The 17,317-nt window shown below is 46.0% G+C and overlaps 1 protein-coding gene across 3 annotated transcripts in view; it reads left to right on the top strand.

Annotated features, from left to right (window-relative positions):
* The window catches only part of LOC119399602 (snRNA-activating protein complex subunit 4), a 155,158-nt gene that overhangs the window by 111,105 nt on the left and 26,736 nt on the right, over window positions 1-17,317 (top strand). The window contains exons 1-6 of one of the 3 annotated variants that reach the window (XM_037666408.2): window positions 2,273-2,494; window positions 5,974-6,141; window positions 6,249-6,356; window positions 8,724-8,891; window positions 14,858-15,013; window positions 15,872-16,027. The exons of 1 other annotated variant lie outside the window; for it this stretch is intronic. In XM_037666408.2, coding sequence (XP_037522336.1) covers window positions 2,438-2,494; window positions 5,974-6,141; window positions 6,249-6,356; window positions 8,724-8,891; window positions 14,858-15,013; window positions 15,872-16,027 — 813 coding nt within the window. In that variant the 5' untranslated portion in view covers window positions 2,273-2,437. Of the gene's footprint in view, window positions 1-2,272; window positions 2,495-5,973; window positions 6,142-6,248; window positions 6,357-8,723; window positions 8,892-14,857; window positions 15,014-15,871; window positions 16,028-17,317 lie in introns of those variants that run through there. One more of the 3 variants, XM_049417783.1, reaches the window with a different exon arrangement.

Here is a 17,317-nt window from a genome sequence, read left to right as displayed (position 1 = left end):
TCACAAACGAGTGTACAGGGACAGTGCCTGGTACTTCCAAGTATGCTTAACACACTGTAGTGGGATACAACTTAAGTCTGGAGAGGCCCTGCCTGACGACCGAAGCATGCCAGCCGAGCCTACACGACTAAAGAAATGTTCCCACTCATGCACTTGGCGATGTGCTCTGAAGGCGGGTCACCGTTGCCTGCTCGTGACGTCAGTCTATAGTGGGCTCCCATTGGTGCCGGCTCGTGTGCATCTGCCTTTGAGGAAGAAATGCCGCGGACTTCTATGTTGTATTCGAACTATAGGCCTTTAACATGTTGTATCAGAGCTTAAGATGTGAACAAAACGGTAATGAAACTGCCTGAGCATGTCGTATTGCCACTGGCATGTCACTCGCCGCAGGAGTGGGAAAACAATATTCCGATTTGAGCGGTCGCTACGGCTGTTTAATATATTTCAATTTTTTGTGCGATCATCACTTGTCAATTACCATGTAAATGAAATAGCAAGGTGGTGATGTGTAAGCCCTAGGGGTATTTATAAGATGCGAACAGTCACTCGGGCGTCGAGAGAAACAAAGGTGCGTATTGAAGGATCTTTATTCTCAGGCGCGCCTTTCATCCCACACTCTGTCCAGCTCCCTACACAAGAGTCCTACACTGTGGTTCTCAAATGTGCATTCAATCAGAGCAATACATCCATGCCAAACACTATATTAGCGCTGTGTCGGGGTGGACTCGTCAGATCATGATGGAAAAATTGTTGCTCTTGATTAGTTTACTGTGTTCTGCAGTGCAGGATCCTATGACATCCTGCGGGGGTGGTGTTTTGGTCGCCTGTACAAGGTTGCTGACTTGCCGCCGGTGCCAGGAATATAAATCTGATGCCTTCGGGGATTGGTTATTGAAATTTCTTATCTGTGCCTACTGTCCACCAGCTGTATGAGCGCAATCCTACGTACGCTCTTTTTCACAATTCAGTCACTGAAATTACCTCCCTGAGAAGCATGTTTTATAATTGTACATGATGTGGTGTACTTCAATTAACGATGCAGTTTGCTTGCGAAAACCTTGGCACATGTTGTATCTAATGGGGCCAGTCGCAGTGGCCGGTTGTCGACGGAACGTTTTAGTAAAGGTAAGAACGAATTTGACGTGATGTTCTGCGGGTGCATACATCTGTGTTGTACGCGTTGTGTACAGAAGAAAATGTGCATAATCTCAGGGCTGATAGGTATGACTGTGCATGAGCTCACAGCATGTTTTAGTACTATCGCCAAAGCTGCATCTACTCTTTGCCACGGAGAATGCATGAACCCGTTAAAGGTATGTTTTATCGGAGAACTCAGTGGTCTTAATGAAAACAGTGCAAGTACTTGTTTTCTGTGTTCTTGCTAACTTTACCTTTATGGCTAAATCTCTGTGAAGTGACAGTGTATCTTGCATGTCTTTGTACGAAATATAAAGCAGCAAAATGAGTTAACTAACATGTTGGAGGCATCGGGTAAAGCGAATTCTGCACCAGCTTATATGTTCATTAAATTATGATGTTTAACATCCCAAAAATGCATAACGAGTTATGAGGAATAACTTCACTTTAATAGACTTTAACGAGTGCTTTAATTTATTTATCTTAAAAATTTTTGCCACGGGAATTTCGTGCCATGGCTGGGAATCTATATTTGCGACCTCACACTCAGCAACTCGAAACCATGCTGCCACCGGTTGTGTTTAAACTGCTAGAGGGGTTTAAAACTGCAATATAAAAGTCTTGATAAAAATTAAGTATGTTCACGTCCGCGCTATGCAAATATTTCTCCAAACACCAGTAATATAGTCGAGTGTACATCATATCAGCACAACAAAAGTGTGCACTTTCGCATCAACGACGAGGCATTCTTACTAAATCATATGTTGACCAAACGTTATGTTGACCTAACTGAATGTTAGGTGGAGGATATTTTACGTTGCAGGTGGATCTAGCCTTGCGAGATATGCAGGCGATTGCCACGCCCAGTTACATTCTAAGCCAGTTTATTATAAACAAAAAACTCATTTCTATCGAAGTATTGTGCACACACACATAGTTGCAATGCAGAAATATTCGGCCGGCGGAACTTTTTTGCCCGCCAGCCCCTGCTCCTAGGGTGGGCCTTGTGGGTGTGGCACTCGCAGTGACGTCATAATGTTGCAAACAGGGATAGGTATATTTAGTTGAGGTTACGCTGGTTACGCCGCGCATTGAGCGCAGGTCACGCAGGTGACCCGATCCAAAAGTAATAGCCACATCGCCGTCGACATCGCGTTGATCGCGTCTTCAGCGCGTTTCTCGTTTGCGATAGCGTATTTCGTGCATGTACAGAAAAGTTATGTCATGTTCACTGCTATAAAAGCACTGCAAACATGAAGGGGTTGATGTCAGTAGTGAAATTCTACAAATTCCAAGCGAGATGGTACGAAAAAGAGAGACCACAGGCGTGGATTTCCGTAGTACGCCGAACAAAGTAGTAAGTAAACTTTGGTTAGTGTGGTCGGAGTTTTCTCGTGTGCCGAGAAATTGAATGCGTGTCCGATGTATTGAACCGACTGAACATAACCGGAGTTTATTCCTGCATCACCGCCTGCACCAGTCGATAGTTACTGGGAGATACACGCCCACGTCTTGGTCAAACCGGCATCGGTGACAGGCTGACAGCACGCTTTCAGCGTCCGTGCCATGACCACTGTTGCGTCGGTGTCACACGGGCATTGATCGCGATCAGGAGAGATCCGGATCAGGTGTTGCTACACGGTCGTTTTTAATCGCGATCAGGCCCGCCCTGGGGATAAGCAGATCGCGATTACGCTGGCGTCTGCGCCAAGTTCGGCCTGGATTAGTTTGGACCATGTTGTTCATCGCGATCAAAAGTGCCCGTGTGACACCGATATGAAAAAAACGCCAGGCCTGCGCTGAAATCGCAGCACAGTCACAGCGAAAGCTGTGACTGTGCGTGGTGCCAACAGAGAAAACATGGCATTGTAGCATGGGTCGGCGGGGGTGCAAAAGGAGCACTTGCTCCCCCCCCCCCCCCCCAGGCCCCCCACGGCGATGCAACATAGGTTTGTACCCCCCAAAACAAAATCCTGCCGACGCCCATGCAATGGAGCATATATTTTGTGGGAAGCTTGAAAAACGACTGTACTGTAGTCAACACCAATCGTATTGCATGCCAACGACTCTTGCGGTGGTGCACAAGAAAAGAGTAGCTGACCCTGAAGTGATGGAGAGGTATGATGGGCAGTGGTGTGTGGAATTCGATAGGCATTTTTAGACATTTTCCTAAGACATGGTTCCTTCCTCCATGCTCTGCGCATAGTTGTTCCCCATGCGCACGATTGTTTCATCATTTTCAGTCAACTGCAAGACCTAGTTCACACTATCATGTGGGAGCTGATTTCAATGTAACCCCTCGAACTTCTTAATGTCGTCACTCCATATAACTCGCTGCCTTCCTCGACTGCGTTTCATAGAGTTTCCTACAATACTTACTAGAGGGAACTCTGGCGCTAGTGTCTATGGGAGCTGCAACGCATGACGCTTCAGCCAGCATGGGAATGATGGGTAGTACACAAATTTGTCTAAACTTCGTTCTTTTGGCTCCGTTTGGCTGCGCGTTGCCTGCATCCGCTTTGTCGCAAAACAAAGTTCAGCAAAAGTCATCAGTTTCACTTCACGACTTTAACTTTTTTTAGGCTCACCAAATAAAACCTGGTCACAAAGTTCACAACGGTCTATTCTTTTATCCAAAACGAATGCCAAAACACAGCAATAAACAAAGCCACAAGTACGTTGAAGCCGCAAGCACGAAGACTAGGCAAATTTGTGTACTACCCATCATTCCCATGGTAGCTGAACGATTGCAGCGCCAGAGTTCCCCTCTAGTTAATTTTAGGGAACTCTATGCTGTGTTTTCCACTCCATGGTAGCCATTCTGTTGCTACAATTGAGCACTGGTTGTCTGTCCTATGCGTTAGGTACCCGGCCCAATTCCATTTCTTTCACCTAATGGTGGTTATAATACCCACTGCTCCTGTTTCTCTGATCCATTTTGCCATCTAAACCTTCATTGTTACACTTACCATTTTTCATTTCATTGCACACTGTGTGGTCCCTAGCTTTTTCTCTAGTTTCCTTGCTATCCTCCATGTTTCAACCCGACATGTTAAAACTGGCACTATGTAGTGATTGTATAGCTAGGACAGTGGCAGATTGCCCGTCATTGATTGGGAGTGCCTGCCGTATGCACTTTAGCGCATCCTTATCCTTTGGTAAATTTCCTTTTCGTGAGTAAGATCTTCTGGTAGCAATTGACCTAGGTACACATATTCTTGTACAGACTCCTTTGGTTGGTTTCTAATCGTGAACTATTTCTCCAGGCTATTCATCACTATCTTTGTCTTTAGCTTATTTATTTCTTTTTTTCAATTTGTCGCCATCATTGCTAAAGAGCATTATGTCATCTGCAAATCCTAGGTTGCTGGGGTATTCTCCATTAAGTTTTATTCCTGTTTCTGGCAAGTCCAGCCGTTTAAATACCTCTTTAGGTATGCAGTGAACAACATTAGAGAGATTGTATGTCCTTGTATGACTCATTTCTCTATTGCAATTTTACAGGTTTTTTTTGGGAGAAGCAAGGTAGCTGTGTAGTCTTTGTGGATGTCATCTAGGGTGTTTATGTGTGCCTCAGCCACCCCTGGTAACTCGGTGCTTTCAAGACTGGCGGCATCTCTTTTGAGTCAAATGCCTTTTTGTAGTCTATTCAAGCTAAATAAAGGGTTTGGTTGTGTTCAGCAGATTTCTCAGTCACCTGGTTCATCACATAACAGTGACCACCATAGAGTATCCTTTCCTGAAACTGGCTTGCTCGTTAGGTTGGGTGAAGTAAAGTGTTTTCACTTACCAAGTTTGAAAATACCTTTGTAAACATTTTGTGTATCACTGAAAATAAGCTGATAGGCGTATAATTCTTCAAGTATTTTATGTCTACTTTCTTGTAATGTTGGTAATGTTCCAATGTAATGTTGGTATTTTTCCAGCTCACTGGCACTTTTGATGTTTTGAGGCATTGAGTGTAGAGTTTCTTCCAAATAAGCTCATCTTTGTCGTCCAAATCAGCTGTTATGCTGCCATCTCCGGTCACTTGTTCGCGGGGCATATCGTGGAAGGCCTTCTTAGCCTTGTCGGTGTTTACATATGGAAGTCATTATGGTATTTAGCGCGAACATTATGGTATTTAGACAAAGGAGAGGACGTGGATGCAGCGCATTCTTCCAACTAAAATTTATTCGAGAAGAACACACATATATATACAGTCCTCTCCTTTGTCCTTTGTCTACTGTTTGCGCTAAATGCCATTATGACTGACTTGTTCCAACTCGCCCAACAAGCAACGTTGTTGAGGTACATATGGAATTTCCATGTCTAGTTTTTCGCTCTAAGATGGATGTCCTATCTAGAGCTGTACAGCTCTGGGGAGAGTTCAAGTGCAGTAATTATTTAATTGCTTTGAAGGTACGGGTGACATGCATGGGACACTTTTAAGGGTGTGAGCATTTTTAGAGTGCGTATACCTCTTTTGGCTAGAAGACGGCATAATGCAATCCCTGCCTTGGTGCAGGAGAAAGAGCCTGAAAGCTGGGCTGTGCAGTGGTGTAGCCAGGAATTTTTGTTGAGGATAAAATCACCGGTTTCCACCACCCTCACCCTCTGACTACTCCCTTGCGTGTCCCCATGGTGTCCCCATGGTGAAGATTGTGTGGTCGATATGCCAAATGTTGATTACCATGTATTTTTTTGAGTCACGAGTCACATAAACCTTGTAATAAGCAACTTGATGTAACCACTGCTGCACTCTTGCTTTTCTGAGGTGGAAACGGTATTCTGTAAGGGCAGCCAGATCTGTGCAAGATTCTATGGAACAGCCTGTGCTTCAACGTGCTTGCTCAGGTTGACCCAGCAATGCAAGATCAAGAAAGACCTGCTTGCCTGGGCTTCTGTGGAGCACTTCGAATGGATGAGGACTCGATAAAGATGGAGATACCACTTGCAACGATTGGGAATGATGTCCTTCGACCTTTGGCTGGACCCTGTGAAACGATAGGACGGCCTGACACTGTAAGCATTCACTTTTAGATGTCGAATTTGCTTTAGCGTCAGAGTGCCTACATGGAGCTTTGTGGTAAATACATTACAGCCTGTTTCATTCATAAAAATTCCCGCAGGCATGCCAAACAGAGCCAGAGCCCTTGGGAGGTCTAGTCGTCCTCCTGTCGGCAACAGATGGGTCAGAGGCGTCGACTCAAGTTTCTCACGTTGTACAGTGTGACAAGGTGCAGTCATTGCTACGCATTCGCTGTGTGTGTTTCATACTTACACTGGTTTTGTTTAATCGTAATGGTCGTAGCAGTAATTTGTAGTCAGACCTCATACAAATGCATTGAAAGATGCGTTTCTAGCGATAAAAACACCGACATCACTGTCATAATGTTTCGGTGCCCAACAAAATTGTGGATTTCATAAATTCGCACTGTAATAAATTAGTATGGCACACTACCTCCGTGCCAAGTTTGATGACTTGCTTGAATTTGCACAGCAGGTGGTGATAGGCATCGTTTATCACCGTTACAACAAAGTCCTCACCATTGTCACATTGTTACTTGTTACTCTTACCAGCACTTGTTACTCTTACCAAAGCTCAGATGCACGTATGAACATTTTATCACGTGACATACCATTGTTAATGCTCTAACACTAACTCATGGGCCTGCCACAATGACTCAGGCCTTTATGCACAAGCTCCTCAGCCCATCAACAAAGGTCACTTACAAGCAACTTCATTTCCTTAAAATTGTCATCCCAACTATGGTGGAATACAACTTAAGAGGGTGGTAGACACCTCACCCAGATGGAACTAAGCCCGACCACTGCTTGCCTTCAAGAATTAAACCCTTTGTGACATTTGTGACATGCCCCCCCCCCCCCCCCCCCCCCCCCGGCTACTCCAGCAGTGTTTTTCATTTGTATGTATAATGTGGCTAGTCTAGATGCAATTATTTAGTGCCACAAAGTTCTGGAAGACAGATTTGCATTTATTTCTACTCTATGTGATTTTTTCCTTTTTCTTTCTACATACTCATGGAAAATGCAGAAGACTTTTTTTGTACCATTACTACCTCTTGAGTTCAGTTTTTCTACAAAGCAAACAAAACATGTACGAAAAGAGGGCAAACATGGGTGCAGTCTTTTTCCTCTTCTTGCTGATGTTTTATTGTGCAGCACCTTGCTTAATGATGTATGACTGACTGGCCTAACAACATGCATTATTCGTAAGAAATTCACGGATTTTTCATTTCATCAAGCTTCCATCTTCCCCTGAACTTAAGCATTAATAAAAGCGCGATGTGGCACTGAAAGTGTCACATCGTGAGAACATTTGATGCAGCTTGGCCTCGATTACCAAGTGTGCACAAGCGCAAGAATCGCAGGCAATGGTGATTTCGATGGGGGCAAAATGCAAGAAAGCCCACGTACTTAGATTGAGGTGTATGTTAAAGTACCTCTGCTGGTCAAAAGTCCGGATTCCCTCACTATGACCTTTGACCAAGTGACGATGTCGTGTGATGGCGCCGTCATGTGACATTATGATGGTGTCTCAAATTTTGGCAACCTGTGAAGTCACGATAATGTCATAGGGTGATGGCGTCACATGGCAATGATTTTTTGCATCGCTGGTGTTCATGCCGACTTCTCCGACTGCGTTGTGTTAAGCTGCATGTTACGTTATCATGTTTTTGTCATGTAAAGCCTCAGAGCTTAAGATTTTTACGCTGATTCTTATAACTTGCACCATCAAAGGGGTCATGAACCACCTTTCCAAGTAATCATCGAATGACCTCATTTTTGGAGTTTATTGTCTCACAAATCGATTGCCCCTAAAGTGTCTCGAATCCGTCATGAATGAGCTGAGTTACGGGAGTTTGTCGCGTGCTTTAATAGCTCTCTCTCTCTTTTCATCCCGACTAGCACGCTGGAAGCTACACAGGCAGAGATTGCACGCAGGAGAGAAGTTATGTCAGCCCGCGTGATGAAACGTGATCACTCTCTCCTGTTGTGATTCCTGTGCACGAGTGTGGCTCACTGTGTAATGTTAGCACAATGTGTAGTGTGGCACTTGCATGTGGCGGCACCCTGTGACAAGAAGCGCATCTGATACAAACAGCACTCTTGATTCATGCTGGCTATAGGCAAATAGCATGTTACTTGCTGTTCGATGTCAAACAGCAAGCACTCGCAGCTCTGAAGAGAGTGAGCACAGACCTCTGTATAAAAAGAGGGTGCCTGAGAAAATGGCAACTTCGTGCTCCGCTTCTAAACTCCCTTTGCCGAATACGGCTGCACGATTTGGCTGAGATGTTCGTAGCAGTGTCTGCTATCTTTAGGATGTGTTTTGTCACCGAGCCTGAGGGTTGGTTCACGACACCTTTAGAGGCGCTAGATACTTCAGCTCATTATTGATTGCCATGGTTGGCGGGAAAATTAGCTTCATTGATACATTGCTACATAGTGGCCCTGTTGCTTTCATCTTCCTTTCATATTCATTGTGCAGCAAAATGCATGCTTTGTAAGTGGCTGTATTTGACGCACTGTTATCTAGGATATCAAACCAGCTAGGGAAGCCTTTGGTCTCACGTGTGCAGGTGACCCAGGAGACGGAAAGTGGCCGCAGTGCATTGCAGTGTGCACAACAATGCTCAAGACGTCCCGTGAAGTGCCATAACAAAGGCCCGTTTTCGGAGGAGGAAAATCGGCGACTGCTGCAGCTCGCCGCCATCTGTACCAAGGGAGGCAACATTTGCTGGGAAGAGGTGGGTTTCATGGAATGTAGCCTCGGAAGGGTGCTGTCTGGATGGCCTGCGGCATTCTAATTTCTTGGTTGTGTGGACAATGCGGCTAAAGCTGCTTTAAAGCCCCCCTTAACCAAAACCCTTGGCCAGTTTTGTTTAATAAATTGAATTCATATAATTGGCAAGCTATAGAGTGCTAAAAAGACGAGATCAGAGAGAAAGGTGCTTACAACATGGGTGCTGTGGGCTGTTCATTGTACGGTAAATTACAGTCAAGCCCGCATATAACAAACCTGAACGTAGCGCAGCATTCATTTGTTATATCCGGAAGTTTGTAGTAGATGCCGTGAGTGCGATCTATTCGATGCCCAATCTCCGTGTTGTCTGGGACATGCATCTCGCGAGAGCATGCAACTTGCGGCCTAGGCCTAGCAAACGCCAGCTCCCGTGTCGGTAGTGGCTGCGGGTAGGGGTTGCGGTTTGGTACCGCGACAAACAAAACTTTTTGCAGTAGCTGCATTTTGGAAAAGGTCAAATCACTTTGCCAGTGAAGGCGAGGGCATGGATTTTATGCGAAACTGTCAGGTGGTGGTTCGCGGTAGTTTGTGATATTGTGCATGTGCCCGCAAGATTGAGCGGGGCACCACACAGCATCCCAAATTTTTGTCACTGTTTAGCACAGTTTTTGTGTGAAGCGGTTCCACAGAAAAGTTTCTATAGTCAAGGAGAGGTCTGAAAAGTTTGGTCAGCAACTCTTCACGATAGCGATTTCTCAGCGTTCTTTTTTTTTCTTTTTGTTTTGACACTTTTTTAACAGTGAGGATCCTCCAACGTTAGCCTTTCAACATTTGAAAAATTAAATGGACAAAAGTGCGCCAGTTGTATGCATTGATTCTCAGACACGTGTGGTGGCTTGCCGAGCATGTTTTACACATGCAGTAGTCTTTGAATAATGTTATTTTGCTTATAGTGCGGATATTTGCAAGTCCAGCAGCTTACATTATAAGTGCAGTGATTCCACTCCTGCGCCAACTGCGCCAAAGTGCGCCAAATTGTATTTACTGCGCCATCCTGATAATATCGACGAAAATTGCGCCAAACTGCGCCAAAGCCTCGGGTCTGGGGGCGTCTATCAACGGCAATCGCACCGCCGGCGCGTCAGAACATGTGCAGCTTGATCTTGGGGCTGCCAAAGTCGCAACAATGGACCAAGATTTATTCCGCTGAATAAATAGCGCTCGAGCGTGCGTCCCGAGCAAGCCACGATGCCGCGCTCGCAGGATCGCTCGCAGTAGATATATGGAACAATGTCGAATTTGGGATCGCTCGCAGTAGATATATGGAACAATGTCGAATTTTCCTTGCTTCGCGTTTATGGAAGAGCACGTGAACGGTGGAAACGCCTTTACACTTTTCCTCAGATATGCTTTATCCATGAATCTTCATCCAGAAGAGCCTTTTCGTAATTCCTTCCATCAGCACATCCGAGTTTGTAATCACTCTGCGGTAAATGTCCCCTAAAAGGCCCTGCCCTTTCGAGCTCACGTGCTAGGGTTCTAATTCGAATTTATGCTTGCTTTTTAAAAAATGTAATCTCATTAATAAAAGCCTATCTCCTGGTCGGAGCAGCCGCAAATGCACAGCTGTCAGTAGCGGGCCCGTCGCTGCCGGCCCACAGTGAAGCGGTTACGCCATGTTACACGTCCGCCCCTCGCTTTCGATGGTCAATAGCTGACGGTAAAAAAAAAAACTCAGTTTCGCTAAAGGGCGAAGCAATGAATGCGATACCAACAAATTGTATTGTTAAACGAAGTAAGGCTAGCAGCTAACTCTTTTGGATCCGATCTCGCGTAACTCAGCAAAACGCTGCATTAAGGGAATATGGCTGCTCCAGGAACCGAAGCGTTTTCGTGCTCTGAGTTCTCTAAACGCGAAGTAAGCGTTGAGAGCACAGCAAGTTTACGAACCGTCACCTGATGTCTCGAGATAGCTCGCGCGCAAGCGACTGCGCCCTTCGAACGATGCGGTCCCCTCCCCCCCCTCCACTCCCCTGGCGTCCCTTTGTGCTCCTTACGAAAGACGGGTGGGGCGTTTCCTCTCTGTTTGGTGAGCAATTGACGGCAGGCCCGCACGCGGGAAGATGTTATCTCAGGCGCTCTCCGTGCGACGGAGACAGACGGCTGCTTCAGCCGCGTTCGTCGCCAAAGCTCGCGAGCTTTTACCCGCGGCTAGAATGCACGTGGTGATGTTATTAATTTGGACTTTATACAAAAAATTACGGCAACGAAGACGGCAAAAATCCACCGAGAGTGTCCATATACTGGTATCAAAATAAAAATTTTAAAAAAATTGAGGAGCCACTTCATATGTGGAGGGGATGATAAGCGAAGCTGTTTCGCGCACGGCACAGAGGTGACATGGTGGAGGATAGCTTGGTATGTAAGGCCATGTTGTTAACGGCCAGGCTGTTAACGTTCAATACACAATATTATCGCGAAAGCCTTAGATGCTTTATCAAACATGAAAATTGACCGTCGGCGGCGTCAATCGATTGATGCAAAAAAAATCATCATGTGATGGCGTCATCATCACGTCATAGATCGTCAAAACTTGTGACGTCATCATGGCGTCATATAGTATAGTGACGTCACGTGATGACGCCATCACATGCCATCGTCGCTTTACACTGCTTCCGTGATCGGTGCTTCGATCATGGAGCTAGCGCAAAACCAGGTGAGGTGCAGAAAGCTTGCAGAGAGGAAGGGGGAGGATCAACACATCGATCGAGGAGAAAAAGAACCTGGCTTTCGCCTTGGAGAATGCATTAGGGACAGTGTGACTCTTTAGAATTGAGGCACTGCTGTACATCGCGGCGTTTGTCTACCACGTCTGCTGATAACCACATAGATGTATTTAGAGTGTTATTTCATAAAATGCAATTTTATTGAACCGGTATTCTGTTTATTTGTTAGTGTCGAAAATAATCGCCGAAGAGGTTAATCCAGAACACTCAACTGCATGAGCCCTTATTTTTTCATTAGATGATTTTTTTCCATGAGATTTTCAATGAATCGAAATATTTCTAGCCTTCATAAGAGCCCCATAATCATATTCAGAGGCTTGAATGTTAATGCAATATGCTTCTGTAATGCACTCCAGGATGTAAAATTTGCTGCACCAGAGTGCTCCCAGGTGCAAAATTTTCTGCGCCAAAGTGCTCCAAGATGAAAATTTTTGCTGCTCCAAAGTGCTCTAAAACGGAAATTTTGATGCTCCAAAAATTGCTCCAAATCAGAAGTCCTCGGTAGCATCACTGTAAGTGGTCTACACTGTATTGCATAGCTGCTGACGGGACTCCTTGCATGGCGTGAATCCAGCAGGGCTCTCAAACACACCGCAGCTAGTGGGCCACAGTTGCAAAATTTAGGCCCAGGATGGGACGGTGAAGCAGAATGGAGCTGTAGGGAGGGGGGTGGAGAAGTTTGAACAAAATTCCAGCTAACGGTGCCGTTTGGTCATTTCTGGTAGGAATTTTTCAGATGAGAAAAATAGCGATACTTATCTCCAAAATGACAGAAATGTGAACGCCGATTCTGAACGCCCTTTAGAGCAAGGGTGCTGCGTGTTTGAGACCCCTTTTATAAGGTTTTTTTTCCAAAGCAGTTTCAAGCAGTGGAATGGCTCTGTCGTAGAACACTTGACTGCCACGCAGAATGCCTGGGTTTGATTCTAGCTCGAACCCTAATTTTTATTCTTTGCATTCATCAGGATTTTTTCGCTCACTGGTGCCACCGATGCCACCAGATGATTCTTTTTGTCACGTTTTAATTCCTCCATGCAAAAGGGGTGTGTGCTGCCACCTGTCAGAGCACGGCAGAACACTAAACAAGAGCCAGCCGGCCTGTTGCAAGGCAAGAAGCGGAAGAGTATTGCTGAGAAGCTGAGCTTGTCCTCGGCAGTTCAATACATCAGAGATGCGAAAACGTGTAAGGAAGGGATCGATAATTCAGACCATATGGTGCACAGATGTACACCCGTGAGCAAAAGTATACGGACCATTGCCATCCGTATACCTTAGAGTTACTGTATGTGCTACCTTTAGGTAGCAGAGTTGCGCATAGGTCTGCCAAGCAACCACAGCTATGCGGCGAAACTGCTCTCCATTTTTCCATGCGACATGCCCACCGTGTCGCCGATCGACATGTTTGGCCTGCCGAAGACCGGTGATTAGCTTAACTGTCGACGTCTGGTGTCAATCTAATTCGCTGTAGCGGTGGCGTAGAGAAATACAAAAATTGGCCCAAGCGGCAGCTTCTCCGCAATGCATGGTTGCTAGTGGCGTTTGGAAGACAGGATGTGCAACTCTGCTACCTAAAGGTAGCATATACAGTAACTCTAGTATACCTTAGAGTCACTGTATATGCTACCTTTAGGTAGCAGTGTAGCGCATAGGTCCGGCTAGCAACCACAGCTATGCGGTGAAGTCGCACTTCGTTTTTGCAGGCGACATGCCTACTGTGTCGCCGATTAACCTGTCTGGCGTGTCGAAGACCGGCGATAAACATTGGCTGTCGATGGCTAGTGTTAATTCAGTTCGCTGTAGCGGAGGCGTTGAGAAATAAAAAGATTGGCCCAAGCGGCAGGTTCTCCGCAATGCATGGTTGCTAGCGGCGTTTGAAGACAGATGCGCAACTCTGCTACCTAAAGGTAGCATATACAGTAACTCTAGTATACCTCGGCCGTCTGCGCCATCTAGTGGTGAGCCGTCTGCTGTCGAGAGCATTTCTCTGACAAATTCCATCCGAGTAATGCTGTCTGCAGCTATTGCGTCTAAGCAGTGCTCTTGGCAGCAGGCGGCTCGCAACTAGACAATGTAGACGGCGATTTTGGCTCGCGTTTCCGTTGTCCGTATACTTTTGCTCATGGGTGTGCGTTTGACACTGTGTCAAATGTGCTTTCGAAGTGTGCCGAATCTACTGTTTCGGCCTGCTCTGAGATCTGTCCCATAAGGTCGAATGGCGGTTCCTCCACTGCACCAACCATGTCTGGCGATGCTTGATTGCTATTGAGTTTGAGTTTATTGGTGACATAAGCATTAGTTACATAATGCTTGTATACAGATGAGGGTCCCCGAGTATAAATACTGAAAACGGGACCCTCAGTTAAAAACTACAACAAAAGTGGAATTTAAAAATTTGCAGTATATTAGCAGGTGGTAAACAAGCGAGAACAGTTAAAATAGGAGATGAAATAACAGGAAACCAATAATATAGAATGCAATATGCTAAATACAATATAGAAAGCAATAATAATATTAATAATAATAATGTACCCTCCTGAGTCCCGGGTTAAAGTTAGGTGCACAAATTTTTTCAGAAAGTTCAGTATAGCTCGAATAGACCACGTAGGCAAAAAGTGTTAAAGCATAGCTTAGTAAAAGTTGGGGTTTGTATGTGGTGCAATGTCCAATATTTTGAACATCAGGACTTGAATTGGTCCTGATGTCTAAAATATTGGACATCAGGACAAAATAACACGGCGAAAATAATGTTGGAACGTGCCTCAGCTACTTAAAAATGATAAGCAAGCAAAAAAGCTTCAGAAATGCAAGGCAAATGTATTTGACTGAATACATAGTTTGACGAGAGCGGCCGTAGAAGACGCCACTGCTGAACGCTGCCATTTTGGACTAGATTCCAGGTGCGCCGCTGCATTGATTTTGTCCACACTTGACAGAGGGCACTAGTAGACGTTGAAAAAACTAAAAAAATAGTTTTCAACGGCAAATAGTGGGTGCTGGGTTTGGAGCGGGCGACAACGACTTGTCCAATATATTGGACAATTCTCTATAGCTGGGACTCAGGAGGATACAGGGCAAAAAATAGCAACAGGCAAGAACAGCGTCCATCTCGTCAGTGTGGCTTCAGCCTCAGCTGCTCTTCGATATTAGGCGAGCCTCAATCGGTTCCCCACACTTGTTCTTGCAGGTGGCGCACTTCATGCGCACCCGGTCCAAGAAGCAGCTGATGCGCCGCTACTACCGGTCCATGGATCCCAGCGTGCAACACGGCCCCTGGACAGCGCCGGAAGATGTCATGCTGCTCATTGCCTTTAAGCTCTATGGGGACATTGGCTGGTCAAAGGCATGTTACACTTCAAGAGGCCTTTCCTTGCATTTTCCGTGGCCCTGTGGGCACTATCGCTTTGCTTGCCATTTGAGATGCAAGTATGTTTTAGCCATTCTCTGCCTATATCTGTCTGCTCTGTCTCTATTGTGCTGTCCATGGTAGCTTAAAAGATGCTGCAACACTTGAACATGGTCAGAAAATGTGGCCGATCCGTAGTCGAGGCTCCTGGGAACATGGGAGCCAAAGCGCGCCACGCGGCCTGGAATTTATGATTAATTCTCAAAGTCAGCTAGAAATCACTCGCTGTTCTGTTGACAAACGATGCCATAGACTCAATTTCAACTGTGTCATAAGCTCATGGACAGAGCCATTGGCTGATTTGAGCATCTTGAGTTGCACAGTTACTGTGGCAGCTGGGGGGAGTGCCACCCCGTACCTTTATCCATTATATTGTTATAGAATTATGCAATATAGAATTACACCTGTGCACTCGTGATCATGCTGAAAGTGAACCTTGCACTCAAAGAAAGAAAGAAAAGAAAGTGCTCAAGTTCATTATGCATGCTGGCGTACAGACGTAGCTTCTTGCCCTCTTGTCATTCTCCCTGTGTGGATTTCAGCGCGCTGTAAGTACGACGGAAGAACGAAAACACTTTAGGCGTGCGATGAATCCCTGTAACTCCCCTTGCACTTGACGGATTCCAAAAATTTTTGCGGCAGTCAATTCATCAGATACAGTGAATGCCGATGGGTCATTCGATGATTACATGAAAAAATGTTGTAGAGACCCTTTAAGTAATGCTCTACCAAAGCCCATTCGTGCACCGTTCTAAAGTGTGTTCATTGACTAACCATTGTGACTGTGTGTTGCAGGTGGCAAGCATGCTGCCTGGCCGTACAGGCAACCAGTGCAGAGAACGCTACAAGAATACTTTAACCCAGAGGTGTGCCTCAGGCCCGTACACGCCGGATGAAGACTACACACTGTTGGAGTTGGTGCAGAAGCACGGAGTTGGCCACTGGACCAAGGTGAGCACGCAAGAGAGTTCAACAATCTGCTACAAATAAACATCTGTAGAAAAAAAGAATAATGAACCCTGTTGTGTGCAGGCCTTGCCTGCTAAGTTCGACAGATAAACTGAGCACGGTCGGTTTACCTTGATTATGGCGAGTCCCATGGTGCAGTTTCAGAAATATATATTATTAAGTGCGGAGCACCTTAGGGGCCTGGGCTGTCGTATGCTGTCATATGCTGTCGTCGTTTCGTGTAGCTTGACGTAACACTGGCAAGACCACTTATAGCATAGCCATCTGTAGCATATTAAGCGCACGCTCATGCCAAGAAGTCTTCTTTTTATTGCGATAACAATTGTATGGACACCCTCGGCTGGTTTTTGCCGTCGGCGTCGCCGTCATGTCCCGTATATGTATATATATATATCTATATATCAGCCACAAAGCAAAATAATTCAGAAATACTTTCCGACATGCGAAATCAAATGGGCAACCTCTCGCTCCGCAGCGCGCGGCGTTAGACAGCTAGGCCGCGAAGAGTACCGTCTTTCAGCATGCTAACGATGAGCTATTTATATATACCATTTACTTCAGCGTGCTTTCTTGCTCACCAGCGAGATTGCGCGAGCGGCGTGCTTTAAAGGTCATCACCCCGCTCATAGCGTCGCGCACGTGCGCCTTCGTGCACTTCGTCCTACAGGGCGTGGTCACCTGCATGCACGCTTATCTCCTGGATGGAGGAGGGGGGGCTGTATGGCTTGTGCTTTCACCGCGATGTTCACACTGAAGTTACAGAGCGTACAAAGGTCACTTCGCTCGCTGCAGCGGCTGTGTTTGCGAAATGAGCACGCTGCAGCGGCTGCGTTTGCGAAATGAGCACGCTGCAGCGGCTGCGTTTGCGAAATGAGCACGCTGTTCAAACAGAAATAAGTAACAACTGTGACACTTGATAGCCCAAGCAACATTTTATCTTTGGCAAAATGTCGGCCTGACGTCGCTGGCCAACTGCACTGTCGTTGGCCCAACCTTGGCACCCGATGTAGGGCCGGTCTCGGAGACTGACATTGGCCTCATGTGGGCCTGCGTTGGCACCCAATGTAGGCCCGTCCACCGTGGCCGACGAGGCTGAGTGCATGCCGCTCACGGGTTGACTAATGCCCGACCTTACATAAGCGTCGATTTACCGACGGCAGTAGGTCGGTTGCGGACGTTTCTCGCAAGTATTGCTCGGCTTTTTTTTTGTGCGTGTTCTAACAAAACGCATCAACTGTTTTTCTGGTATGTTGGTGCGTGTCGTATTTAATG

Source organism: Rhipicephalus sanguineus, chromosome 7, assembly GCF_013339695.2.
Source record: "Rhipicephalus sanguineus isolate Rsan-2018 chromosome 7, BIME_Rsan_1.4, whole genome shotgun sequence".
Classification (NCBI taxonomy): domain Eukaryota; kingdom Metazoa; phylum Arthropoda; class Arachnida; order Ixodida; family Ixodidae; genus Rhipicephalus; species Rhipicephalus sanguineus.
Note: the sequence above shows the minus strand (reverse complement) of the source record. Positions and strands in the feature narration are given on the sequence as shown.